Raw genomic sequence first — 14339 nt, 5'->3', positions numbered from 1 at the left:
CAGTATGATAAGGTGTGACTGCAGGAATGAACAGCTATGTAAAACTGCTATCTGAAATAGAAAAAGCTCCCATTGCACAGTCCTATCATAGAAAATACCTGAGCTTGCCAAAGGATCAGAATAATTCTGTTCTAGGGTGGCCTCAGGCAAGGCTGAATGAAAAGTTATCAACCACCAGATATTATTAAGAGGAACAAACCTTTTAAGGAAAGTCTTGAGTGGATGGGAGCAAGAATCCTTAACACTATACAGTTCAACCATGAAGTGATTTGTGCGCCTCCAGCACATAGAGAACTACCTCTCAAAACTTATGGCCTGCATTCAGTAAAAGCAGTGGAAGACCAGATTTTCTGAATAGAGCTTATGTTCCCAGGCATAGTACTGGCAGCCTAATTTCTGGCTGCCACTCATTAAACAAATCTTTACCATAAAATTAATTTACTGGCAAACATCACTTCCCTTCTTTCAACTCACTGAAACAGATAACATCTTCAACTTCCCATCGGGTGATGTCTTTATATTTGTTACTTTCAATCTCAGTTTGTTACTATTAATTAAATAACAAATCAGAAAATTGCTTCTAAAATTATGAAAAAGCAAAACCCCCAAAACACACCCTAATGTGGTTAGTAACTGGTACCAACTCTTGCAAAACATCAAAGGCTTCTCTAAACATAGACTTTCATCAGTGATGCTGCAACCCTTCATCTAATCTTTCATGATTTCCCAAGCTTGAACATCAAAAGAGAAAGAAGAGAATAGCACTGTTCCAAAGCAACAGTGCTCTGTGTGAAAAGTATGTGTTTAGCTACAACACACATGAAATGTAAGTGGGAAATTATTATTTACATGAGACACATTTTAATAAATATCATCATTAGCGCCCTTTCTTTTCCTATAAGGAACAAGGATTTGTGTTCAAAATCATGTCCAAAGCTCAAGGGATTTCTGAAAGAAAATGAAAAAGAATTAGAAAGTATCTAATGTATAAGTCTTCAAAGCAAGCGGATCAATTTATTTTCATTTTCACTTACTGAAACACATTCTGCATATTTTATTGTTTCTGTCATCTTGTTATAATCCATCCAAAGAGTTTTCAAAGAACATTAAGTCCTACAAATAAACAAACTGTGAACAGTAAGGAAGGTACAAAAATGCAACAGTTACTATTAAAAGTCTTACTTGTAGGCTTTTTTTACATAAAGTAATTAGATTAGTCAGTCATTTTCTATTACTCTGCCACTGAGCAACAGGAGTTTTGGAGGACACAGTCCAAAAATCTTAAGTGTCATGAGAGTTACATCTCTAACCTAATAAAAGCAAAATATCTGAATTGTTGTTGCTATTTTAAAGCAAACACTTTCCAGTGAATAATTTAAATAGTTTTGTCTTTTTGTTTTATATTGTCTGATGATTTTGAAACCATTGCATGTAAATATTAACACATTAGTGTTGGCAAAAGATGTACACAGCAAATATCAATTTGTAATTCTAGAAAACATGCATCTTAACTTCATCCTTACTCACCTAGAGGTGATTATTCTCCTTTTCATATAATTCTTCTCTTACGATTATCTTCACAATGGTATTTTTGTAGGAAATTTCATATGGCCTAAAGGTCTTACATGCAACACCCAACAGAACTATTGAAGTGGCACTCACCATTTGAAATTACCATTAGAAGTAACATAACTTTTGTTTTGGTTCATATACCCGTTCAAACACAACAGATAAGGGGTTTGGGGGAGTCTGGTAGGTTTGACATGTATGTTGACATTTGATCCTGCCATGCAAGATATTGAATTACATAGAATCATAGAATCGTTTAGGTTGGAAAAGACTTTTAAGATCATCCAGTCCAACCATTAACCTACACTACCAAGTCTACTCAAAGCCAATCAAGGGTAGACTAGACTAAACCATGTCCCGAAGTGCCACATCTACCTGGTTTTTGAACACTTCGAGGGATGGTGACTCCACCACCTCTCTGGGCAGCCTGTTCCAATGCTTGACCACCCTTTCCGTGAAGAAATTTTTCCTAATTTCCAACCTAAACCTTCCCTGGCGCAGCTTAAGCCCATATGTGGAATACCATTTAAATAAAGAAAGTTTAATTATATAAGGTTTAATAAACAAAAATCTTAGGAACCTAAAGATGCTCAGCAAGTAAGAAAAAAACAAAAGCAGCCATAAAAATCAAAAGGGTTTCAGTTAACTTATCTTTTAGGTAGCGGGTTTGGCTTTCCACTGCACTTGCACCTTTGTAGGATCACAGCTGATAGCAAAGGCCCCTTTGTCCCAGTCTGCCCACCTCTATAGCTCTACCTCTTGGTTTTGCATACTTACAATGAGGAAACAAGCACCAATCATTACTGCCTTGATTCTCACATCAAGATCTACAGGGACCTGGATCCCGAAGTTGGCAGTGTTGGTAAAGACATTGTTTACAAATCCAGACCAGTACTTGGAAATTTTGCCAATCGTTGACATCTCATTGAGAGCTTTTACCTGCATAAATAAAAAATAGGAATACACCTAGACATAAATAAATCAAGTACACACTGATTATATCTCCACAGAATTAATGACTATGCCCTGACACACAGAGTATGCTATAGTTGTCAGGTTGTTCTTTTATTCTTATCATTGAGATGCTCTATTAGTGTCAGATTTGCCTTTAGGAGTGGCACACAAGAAAGGGTCTCAAGTTTGGAAGCATCAGCATCTTTAGAGCTGACAGAAAATGGAGGAAAGCAATTGTGAAAGTTTGTACCACTTTTGCTCTTCTTTCACAATGATTTTTTTTTCCTGTCTTGTGTTTCTGATATGCTCCAAGTCACAGCAGTACCATTGCTGTGGACCACTGTCCCCTACAACTGACAGATCTGTTCTCAATTATGCAGCCATCTACGTGGTCTAGTGGAAGGTATCCCTGACCATGGCAGGCAAGTTGGAACTAGATGATCTTTAAGGTCCATTCCAACCCAAACCATTCTATGATTCTATGTCTTTCACAGTATACTGAAATTTCAGACAGTAGTCATTGAAGTCTTCTGATTTGGCCAATGGGTTGATCAACACAGAAGCTCTTTTATGATTCCTTAACTAAGGCAAAGCTCTTTTTTCACATCAGAAAACTCTGTCCAGGATTTTTTTGGGCATCTCCCATTCTCCCTCTCATCCCTTAAATATCTCAATGGCTCCTCAGAATTATTTTTCTCCTGATGAATGTTGTCAAGTGGATGTAGGCATATTGGACAGTAATCCTGCCTGTGGCTCTCTGTCTAAAGAATAATGAAGGCAGCAGATTCAATGCCACAGGCTTCAAGGGACTATGTGTCAAGTAACAATGAATCCATGTGGGATGAAACCCTGAGCCTATCAAAATTAATGGCTAAGTGCTCATGGACAGCAGAGGACAGCACTTCATTTAGTGATGTGTACTTCCTTGAAGGAATTGTCACTCCTGTCAGAAAACCTCTGTAGGAATCTTAGTGTACAGGTCAGCAACTCCAATGCACATTGTTGTACTGCTGTTCCATAATTATAGCAATGTACATAATATTTTCAAGGGTAGAGTAACAGGATTTTTGAATAAGAAATTTATTGAAAGTAGTAAAACTTTAAAATTCTTAACACTCATAAGAAACATACCTCAAAGTCAACATCTCCAAAACAGCCACAAGTTGCATATGGGCCAATTATTTTTAGTATATCTTCTTTACTTTCATTCTGTATAGTAAACTTTGGCAGAAAGGGGTCCCAGTTCTGGACAACATACCCAGCTATTGTACCTGGTGGGGACTGAACTTCTAACTAGCAAACAAAAGAAAACAAAACAAAATCTTATAAACTAATTTTATATTAGCATATTTGTCCATAATAGTGTATTGTTTATATAATGACAAAATATTTATTTATTGAATATAATTATATATAATTTTACCAAACTGTGAACTAGATATTACAAGCCTGTCTAATGGTGCTTTTGAATATAGTGGACAATATGAAGCTCAAAAGCTGCACCAGACGCTACCAACTTACATATAAGATTTGATAAAACCCATACACTGTAAAAAGCTTTTGTTATTGTAACCAGTGAGTATCCTATAAGCTTTTTTATACAGTGGCTGTGCTACCAAAGGACTTTTTTTTTTTTTAAAGCCTGATGCAGTACTGAGAAAGTAGGTAAATGAGTTAACCTATAAAACATTTCCATAAAACAAGAAAGATGTCTGAATAAAGGAGAGTCAAAAATAAGGAGAAAAGATCTGATACTCTATAGGATCTGCATTTTTCACTCAAAGTAGCTTATTTCCAAGTTCTGCAATTTCCCAGAGGTACATGGCCTTGAAGAGCCAGAACCACGGAACGAAGCATCGGCCTCCTCGGAGAGCTGCTTCCCGGTTGTACCCACACACACTAATGGCCTCCAGGGATTTTCCATCCTTCACACTCTGGGTGATTTCCATCTGTAGCACTAACAGCCCTTAGTCTGTGTCACGGCAAGCAGTGATTTGGGGTGTTACCTGCCTGGAGAGACATCTGTATCATCAGACACAAAAGCTTTATTTGGGATGTCAGGAAAGTAAGGTCCCATGAAAGGGAGGAGGCGTGCTGGTAACGTAACTCATAAAAGGGCCTCGTCTATCAATAGTTACTTCTAAACGAAGGCCTCCACGCAGTCCCCCAGGCTGAGAGGTGGGAGTGAATTCTTTCCTGCCATCCTCACAGAGGTTGCACGAGGCTTCATTAATGCTGCGCACATACAGTGAGATGCTCGGACAAAAGGCAATTAGGACTCGCTCACCTCTTGCAGGAAGCAGGGGAACCAGCAGCTGTTGCATCTCAAGGGTCTGTTCACTGTAATCACTTCTCGGCCCGTGTTATCAGCAATCCTTATGGTGAAAGACCTTATAGGCGAACACAAGTTACGATCAAAGCAATCGTTTTCTTCTACTGCAAAGTAAACTCTTTGTCCCAAATGGTTTTTTATCTCATATTTGCTGGAGGTCTCTGTGCCAAGTATGGCTAATAAAGCAAAACAATTAGAACATTACCTTAGTATCATGTTAGTATTTGTTAGTATATATTCTAAAAAATCTATGGAACAGAGATGGTCTAAAAAATTGTTTTGAAATAATGACACAAAGAAAATACACAATTATAAGGAAATAATAATGTCCAGACTGTATTTTGAAGGAACATTTAGTTCAAATGCTTTTATGTGCTCTACACTAAAGTACATACCACAAAACAGAATTCAGACCCTGAGTTTTGGTTTGGGCCTTTTCTTACTTTATCATCTGTGAGAAGTAACAATATGAGGCTGTCCCACTTCAGTGACAAAACTTTCACCCAGCAAGGTGTCCAAGAATCAGGCCAAAAACATTTTGAATGGTAGAAATACATTAAAAAATGTCTTACTTGCAGAACTTAATACTTGTTCAGTACGCTGAAATTCTGAGGAACTATGTAAATAGTAACTCTTATGCTTCGTTTTGTGTCTTCTGACTTTCCTTTATTTGCTTTGTTTCTCGTAGCATGTTAATTATTGTTAAAGACAATAAATTTTTCCATGGATTTGAAAGATGGTTAAACTTTAATAACTTAGCAAGGGAGGTGTCTGAGGGAGAGAATTTAAGACTGGTGTGGAGATTACTCACTGTAATCTTTCTCTCCTCATTGGTTTGCTGCAGAACAGGCATAAAGAAAGTGAGATTTCACCACACTAGCACCACATACAGGCCTGATGCAAGGTCATGCAGGAGGCTTCACAATGACTTCAGTGACTTGGAGGCAAGACTTGGAAGCCTTTTGGAGACATCTGTGTACCAGCACAGTTAAAGAGTGACAAGGATTGCACCATACCTTCAAGAAGCTCCACTTGCTGATGAATAATTATCCGGTCCAGCTGTTTAAAAAAAAAAAAAAAAAAACAAGATTGTGGGTGTTGGAAAGGTCTGGGGCTGTCTATTTTTATTGCTCATCTCCCTGTTATTAGGATTTCTTTCCTTCCAGAGCTGCACAAGCCAGGTTCCTGCAGGCTATCTCAAGTCACACTTTAGACATCTCTCTCAAATGATGACTGAAGAGTATGACATCGGGTGCTGTGGTCATGTAATTCACACACACATTTGAAGAAAAATAATCTTCACTGGGAGAACGAAGAAGACAACAGCAACACAAAGACATATGTGAGAAGCAGGGTCCACTTCTCACTCCTGTTCCTCCCTCCTGGTCTTGGCAGAGGGGAAGCCCCTTACCCCAAAAGCTAAGGTTAGTGCTGGACACCATGGCAGCGCAGGAGTGAATGAGTTTGGGCTCAAGCTCAAAATGTGCTGTAGCCAAATCCCAAAGGGACCCACTAGAGCAGCCCAGCAGGGCTATCAGGTGGTGCCAACGATGGCATACACAAGTTTTAATGCTCTGATCTCAGGCAATGGGAGTTCTGCACCCTAAATCTGGCAAATGGTCACGCCAGGGTGCCAGAATGAGCAAAACAACAGCTCCCCAGAGAAACCCTCGGCTGGCTGAAACTGTCTTCCCCTGTGAGTTTGTTACAAATGCAGGAGAAAAACTGTTTGCCATGATACCCAGCTTTGCTGTGCCTATCGTCCCTCCAACATTTTTTTTTTTTAGAGAACAGTCATTAGTATTATAAAACCAGCAAGACTTAATTTCAGTCTACCTTTCAGTTTTATGTGACTTTTTATGCCTGTTTTATGTGATAGTTTAGGCTTTGGTAATCTCTTTTCCTTAAATTCCTGATGGGCAAATGCTTGGCACAGGATTTTGCCATTACTCACAGCTGCAGACAGAAAGCACACAGTGACCTTCTGAGACCAGCATGTCACAAGTCTCCAGCTTCTGTATATTTTACAATTGATAAATCTTGCCTGGTACATACTCAAACTCTTGTAGCCATTTGTCAGTTCTAGTCATCTCCTGCAGCTAGTTCAGGCTGCAAAGAAAAGCTGGTAAAAGAGAAATTTCTTTATCCCTCTCATTAATCTCTGAAATGTGCATGCCAGTAATTGAAATAATAAAAAATATTTGGACTGAAAAATTTTCTCCCAAGAATCTTTGCTGTTTGTTGTTTACGTTTCATGAGAGCTGTGAACTCTTGGAGCTCATGGCAAGTGCTCTGCTTATGAAAAAAGAATACACAAGTTAAAGATGGTAGGGCTATTTTAATATTTTAGCATTGATTTTAATATGGATTTCTTTGCCCCACATAGACTTTCACAGGGAAAAGAAAATTAATGAGCCTGAACTGTTAAAAGCTTTGAGTGATTTTGGTCTGTGTATTGGTTTATTATGAACAATGTATAAACAATGTTGAGACAGTGTGGCAGTACCACACTTGTTTTGCCTTTCACTGATGTCTGCAAGGCAGCTATTCTGATGCATCTTTTGTTGGGGCACTTGTGGATTAAGGGAATTCTGCACTTGCATTTGAAAACATCTAAAGCCCTTTGGTTTACAAGGGTCTGAGTCCTCTTGAACTCAGATATATTAAAATTCCTTCTACACAGCTAATTCTCTGTATTCAGTTTTGTGGGCATTACATTTAAAACTGATCAGTCTAAGCAGGTATAAACTAAGAAGCTTCTTACAAAATTGGTTAAGCCTGAAAGGTGGCACAACATGCTGTTGAGCTACTTGGAAAATTTTCCAAGGTCTCATCTGTCTATTCCCACTATGGGCACAGGTTCCCTCGATTTTTGTGATGGGCACTGGCCAATTTGTCGAACTATGGCTGTGATCTGGAAGATAATAATGAGGTTTGGGTAACCTGTTTTGTAGGAAATTATTTAAAGGGTGTCACTTTTGTGATAGTGATAGAAAGTATAGTATCAGTTTGCCAGGGCAGAAGCAGTTTATTGCCCTCTTCCGGTGTACCTTGAACTGCCAAATTCATTGCTCCTCAGCCTGACTGACTCTGGGTGTGTATTTGCAGAGTGAAATATTGCTGTCTGGCCTTAACGTACGTGACAGATATTTTCTTTTCCTCTCTTACAACACTATATGCTGTGTCCTTGAGTTGCTGTTTAGAATAAGACTGTAGGGATCTCTCTGTGATTCACTAAATTTGGATCCTTGTTTCAGAGTCAAACACGTTATGGTCTTATTAAGAAATATATTCAGCTTTCTCAAATCTATCCAGCTATATTCCCTGCTCCTGCTGGAGATAATCCCAGAACCTCATTTCTATTTTTTATCCTGTATTTATTCACAACCACTTTCTATACAATCTTTCTTCTGGTAATATCATTCTATAAATTAAATGTCTCTTTTTCCCCACAGGTTGTCTACTCTTCTAGGGATGAGAGCTGTCACAGTCCCGTCTCTGGTAGCATTTTGTTAGTCTAAAGATGAAACACTAACAGTCTTGTTTTAAAGCAGGTTCTCTGTTCCCCATGTCCTCCCAGTAGCATCTGTCTGTGCCTATTTCAACCTGGGTCAACCTTGCCCCAATACACACACAAACAGAAGGATACACAGTATTCCAGTCTTCCCAATGGCATCAAAATTTCCCAATTCTGCTAGAAACATCTTCATTCATTTGAGAATTTCATTACGTGAAAATCTCTTAGTCCATCAGGATAAATCCCAAGGGATCACCCTGGCAGCTGTGAGTCCCACATTCATTCTGCAGGCAGCCCTCTCCCTGCTAGTCGGATCTCCTTTCTGCTGCAATCTATCCTGTATGAGCTTGTTTCATTAGTCACACAGCCAGTATGACTTCACCATTGCACACCAAAATGATCTGCAACGCATGGAAACTCTAGCTGTGGGTATATGCCAATAATCAACATTGCACACATGCTTTCCACTTTTCAGACTGCAGAGAAAATTGAAAATAATTAGTGAGGGCTGCAGCAGACACATGGTTATTGGGCGAAGAACAGGCATGAATGAGGTCTTGAGTTCTAGTTATAGTTCTGACAGCCACTTGCTCTTTTGTCTTTATGTCAGAAGTAAAGCTTCTATAAAATGGAGTAATAGAATTTGCTTGCCCACAGTGTAGGAGTAAATCTGAGGTATAATTCATGTTTGTACAGGAGTCTGAATATGTAACCTGCCAAGTATTTACTATCATAATCACTTTTAGACTAAAAAATGTAGCTCCCACAATCTGTGAACAAATGCTCATGTAATTGACAACACATATCATTCTGTGTATAAGCACCATGAAATGAAAATCATAAGTCCACAAGAAAGATTGTTTCTGAAGGGTCTCCCAGTTTCATTAGCTATCTAGGTAACTTAGCTCCAAATATAAAATACATTCAATTTCTGCTTCTGTACAAAACTACCAGAAATGTAGATCTAAAATACAGAGTGAATCTGAATACAGATCTAAAATACCTCAAGTGAAATAAACATTTCCCAGCACCACCAAAATACAAACGCAGCAGAAACGTGTGTATCAGAATCACAACCTGACTACGCTGGGGGCCTGATTCTGTCCCTGCCCGTACCAGGCAGGGTGTATGAAGTGTTACTCAGCATACATAAGAGTGGCAGAATCCAGCCACATGTGAAATGCAAACTGGAGTCATTGTCAAAGCAGTAGCAGGAAGTGACCCTCCCAGTAAAAAAATGCAGGAAGAGATGAAACTTCTGGAGCAGAGTTGCAGACCGTCAGTGGTCTGAGCTCCAGGAGCTGAGAGGTTTCACAGAGCAAGATGGACAGCCACACATTTAGCAATAGGACTGAGAAGAATTTAGCCTTCCCTTTTCCTCTCCTGCCTATGACCTGCCTGTCTGCTTCTATTTCCAGGCATTTTCCTCTCCCGGGCACTAGCGCTTTCCTGCTCCACGACCCAACACAGAGTGGGTACGGGTTTGTATCCACCCAGGCTTATGCTCACAAAGTTGTCTGCTTGGGAGCCTGCCTCTCCAGGACCTTACCTCTAACCTGGAGAGCACTGTTCTTGGCAGGAGTTTGCTCAAAGACCTTCATGTTCCTCAAAGGATGGGTTATAGGGGGGTGACAATTCCTTCACACACTGCCTGTTTCAGTCTTTTTGAGGTCAGCTGGAGTTTGATGGCCATTTCCCTGAGGGTGAGCTCTTAAGGAACTGGAAAGAAACTGGGGGGCAATGAGAGGGGTAATACTATGACTTCAAAAAAGTCCTAGAGGGAAGAAAACCATGGGTTTTGTGCAAGGAGAGCTGCATGCACAACAAATGGATTTCTATAAAAAAGAATGGCAGCAATGAAGGAAGGGCTTGTCACTCTTACACTCCTCCTTTCATAGTAATATCAAACAACAAAAAAGCCTCTCCATCTCCACCTGCCACTCCCCCAAGAAAAAAAAAAAACAAAACCCAAACAAAAACCAAACAACCCCATCCACCCAAGGTATCAAAGAAGTCTACAAGGAAAACAAAACAATTCTAACATTTGGAAAGATTCAGGACCTGGTTCAGGTACTCCAGACCAGGTGGCAAGTTATGAGTGTGTGATGTTTGCTTCCAGAGACTTGGTTCAACAGGCTTATTCTGTTCAAGAAGGTCAGAAGAACCAGGGAGGTAATCCTTAAAGATTGGGTTGGCTTGTCCCTGAGATTCTGCAAGAAAAGAAAAAAAAAAAAATCAGAACTGAACAGGGCCAAACAGCAGCTAGCTGCTTGGATCAAAACTGGAACAATAATGTCACATTCTGCCTGTGACTATATCAGCATTTTAGTTCAGATCAGGAGTGAGGATCTGAAATGAATCTCCTAATGGTGCCATACTTCGAGCGCTCTGATTCACTTTATAAAGCAGTCTCAGAGTATGCAAGGTAGAATCACTAGATGAAGCTAAACCAGGAGATGCGGTCTTGGAGGGCACCTAATCCACGCTGACAGCTTGCAAGCGCTCAGTCTGTGTGACAAGGCTGGAGCTGGCCTGGACTCACACACAGGGTGGCCACAAGCTCCTCGGCACAGGCTATCAGCCCTGCTCCCCATGAGCTGCCCTGCGCGCTAACGCACGCCGAGCTGCTGAGGGCGTGCTTCTAGCAAGATGCTCTCTAGCATTTTGAGGGCATGCACATTTTCTCTTAATTAGAGAGAAACTTTCCACGGATCTTACGATTCCCCAAGCTGGATGTTACAACCCTGGTATCAAAGTCTACACAGCCTCTTATAGTGTATTATTCACTGTTACCTTCATGAAAAGATCAGGTATCTTTAAGCTGTGTTTTCTAGTTTGCTGTTGCAAACATGTCCTTTAGGACACAGTGATGGTTACCTTGGCTAGTGCTGTGAAGGTAACGAGAATATTTACTGTTACAGGCACCTGTATGCCCACACCCCTTCACACGCACAGGCACCATCTCCCACAGTGCAGTGATCACCTTAGCCATTTGATTCTCAACAAACTCCTACTGATTTTACTACGAGCATCCTTCCACAGCCTTCAGTAACACTGGCTCTGCCGGAACAAGAAAGAGCAAATTGATGCTCTCCACATATAAATGGCAAATCCCCATGTTAAGCTGAGCCCCTGCGCTTCAGCAGTAAAGCAGTCCCCAAACTGATCATTTTTATCTTGTGTGTGACAATACTTGGGCACGACGGGGTTTGAGGTCCAGAAGGAGTTTTGGTTCTAAGTCTGAAGCTCTCTTTTGCTGTTGTGGGTTTAAATGAGATCCTTTAGCATTATTTGAATTCACTGTGGCTGATTCATCGTTTAATCATATTTTGATCTTAATTCGTCTTTGCAGCCACTGCTTTCTTTCAAAGTCTGAGACCACAGGAAGAAGTAACCCCTTTGAATTTGTAGCTGGCTTTTAAAAATGTATAACTAGGTAATAAATATTTTATATGCTCTTCTGCATCATTTTACCTCACAGGGTTCTGTTACTGCCATAATTCTTGTTGTTACATGAAATGCCATGAAGTGGCCGAGCGTTAGTGTTATTCTTGAATAATAAAGAGAAAAAAAGACAACAAATTGCAGTTCTGCCTGTCAAATTTTAAGCTATACAAAAATCAAACAGTAAGTACATTAAATATTGATGACAATCTGAGCTACTCTGACACTTTGTCCATTTTTGAGGATGTTTCCCATTTCATTTATGGTATGGGAAAACTTAAAAGTTACCGTATGATACAGTGAGCATTCTGTACAAACACAATTTGTAGAGTTACTTGTTCCTAAAAGTATGTTATCGAGTTCCTTCATTCCAAAAACCATATTACACAACATGACTATTTTGCTGCTTCTGTTAACTACTATGCATTAACAATAATAATAATAATGGTTGGACTGGATGATCTTAAAGGTCTTTTCCAACCTAAACGATTCTATGATTCTATAAGATACATAACCAGATGTCTTTTATATGGCTAAAGATAAGCAAGATTTAAAAAAAGCCTATTGCAAGAGTACAACAACGCTGTAAAACCTGCTTGCTGCTGTATACCCTTTAGTGCTGTAAATGCAGAATGTCTTGAGTATTTTGGGGGCAACAAAGAGGGGTAAACATTTGGCAAACATAAATAGACTGCTGAAACTCGCTGGGCCAACATCTGCCTCTGTACTTCACAACAGGGTGACCTCTGTGGAGTTGCATTCATTTTAAGAAAAAACAGATTTGTGTCCTTCTAATTAGTTTAAATATTTGAAAGCATGGAGAAAATGAATTTAGAAGGCTGGTTGCATGCTGCAATGTTTGCCTATAGCCCTGAGTACCCAACCGGCTGCTGCTAAAAGACAATACGTGAAAAGATGAACCCAGATAGGAGTAATCTGATTAAATCCAGTTATTCTTCAGATATTTATTTTCCCCACGTGGTTATCGGACTCTGGCCAGTTTGGAAAGTGAAAAGCATTTGCTGATCTGGTATTTTCAAAGTGGAATAGGAAAGAAGTGTGCAAAAATAGCGGTACCCTTGGCTCCGTAGCTGCCCTTCCCACGCATTTTATACTGACAGGTTTAAGCACAAAGATAAAACACTAAATTTTCTGATCGAATGCAGATGCTAACATTTTGTAACGTATTATATTCAAATAACATTCTAGTATAGATTTTAGTCTCCTTAGGAGCCTCTTGAATGCTGAAAAATTAAAGGAAGCCGAAACAACTGTGCTTTGGCTGATGTGGTTTTAGCCTGAAACTCTCATTTCATCAGACTGCTGATTGCTGGAAACGTACAAGACTGTAGTTTTCTGTAAACATGATCTAAAAATACAGACTGTAGATGCACTTACCTTGAGAGGCCATGAAGCTTCCTGAGCTACTTCTTCAAAGGAAGCCAGGTTAAAAGAAAAGGCTTTTCTTGTTGCAGCAAAGAAAAAAAGAGCACAGCATGCACAAAACTTCAGAAGGTGTCTGTCTACTTCATATCAGCTTACAAAGAACTGGAGGAAACGTATTGCCTTTCTCATGTTCCAGAACACTGCATTTTATGTCGATGGACAACAGGGGGAGATGATGCTAACAAACAAGAAACACATTATTCATTTCAAGTCATTTGCACCAATGGAAAGAGGGAGAAGTGTTTTGTGAATACAAAGAGGCAAAACTTCAATGTACCCACTGGCTAACTGAACACATTAGACCTAAAATCCTGCTTTATAATGTATGTATATATTCTGAGACTACACAAATTCTATCTTTATAATTCAATATTTATGTTTCCCTTTCTTCAGGGTATCCAGTAAAGGCAGAGGAGCTAATTACCTGCATTTCCCTATGGCTGGCCCCCAGTCAACATTTCCCATGCACAGAGCAGGAAAAGCTACCTTGGATTTCTCACTGTATTCCATCCGTGTAGCATCAGCCTCCCCTACGAGGGATGTCATGCCTGAACCCAGACCCAGAAAATGATCCTGTACACACCCCCTGCCCCCCCACACACACACCCTCCATGCAGGGCTCTGCTGATCCATGTGAGGTGTTTAAACTGGATTTGGAGAATTAAAACAGATTGGCTGCGGTTTGCTCCAGACAAGCACCGTCCATACCAAAACATAAGACATGTAATCACCTTCATTGCACTGAAAGGAAAGGAGGAGGAGGAGGGAGAGTAACCTTGACTTACCAGCTCATATTTCTGCCTCAAGTGCCCAAGTCACCATGGAGATCATCACGCACATGCGATCTGCAGACAGATATGATGTGTGGCTGCAAAAATGGCAGAGCCTATGCACAGAGCCTGGCAGAGCAGAGTGAGGTGTTGGGGACCATCTTCTGTTCTCTCTGCTGCTTCAGGTCCTACTGATTTGAAATGGCCTATAGGAGCATATCCGAACAGATTTAATTCCAGAGTTACAGTTCAGGAAGATGCTGATGAGGATCTCTGAAAGAAGAATGCAGAAAACCCCTCTAAAAAA

At 40.0% G+C, this 14339-nt stretch overlaps 1 protein-coding gene across 1 annotated transcript; it reads right to left on the bottom strand.

Annotated features, from left to right (window-relative positions):
• Positions 1–1074: 1074 nt before the first annotated feature.
• LOC104032113 (phospholipid scramblase family member 5) lies at positions 1075–13227 on the bottom strand. Its single transcript, XM_009484352.2, has 7 exons — positions 13215–13227; positions 10434–10582; positions 5872–5914; positions 4811–5031; positions 3655–3816; positions 2347–2508; positions 1075–1113 (listed from the first exon to the last, which is right to left on the bottom strand). Exons 1-7 carry the CDS (start codon positions 13225–13227, stop codon positions 1075–1077), a joined length of 789 nt encoding a protein of 262 aa, XP_009482627.2.
• Between the last annotated feature and the right edge of the window lie 1112 nt (positions 13228–14339).

Source organism: Pelecanus crispus, chromosome 9, assembly GCF_030463565.1.
Source record: "Pelecanus crispus isolate bPelCri1 chromosome 9, bPelCri1.pri, whole genome shotgun sequence".
In the NCBI taxonomy this organism is placed as follows: domain Eukaryota; kingdom Metazoa; phylum Chordata; class Aves; order Pelecaniformes; family Pelecanidae; genus Pelecanus; species Pelecanus crispus.
The sequence above is the reverse complement of the archived record's forward strand: the minus strand, read 5'-3'. Positions and strand labels throughout refer to the sequence as shown.

What these genes read in the sequence shown, in the direction of transcription:
- LOC104032113 (XM_009484352.2), bottom strand. An exon ending in GTCTGGAGTACCTGAACCAG is followed by an intron (nt 5,915 to 10,433) that starts GTCCTGAATCTT and finishes TTTTTTAAACAG; the next exon opens with CTGGACCGGATAATTATTCA. An exon ending in TTGGTGCTTGTTTCCTCATT is followed by an intron (nt 1,114 to 2,346) that starts GTAAGTATGCAA and finishes GTTTATTTGTAG; the next exon opens with GACTTAATGTTCTTTGAAAA.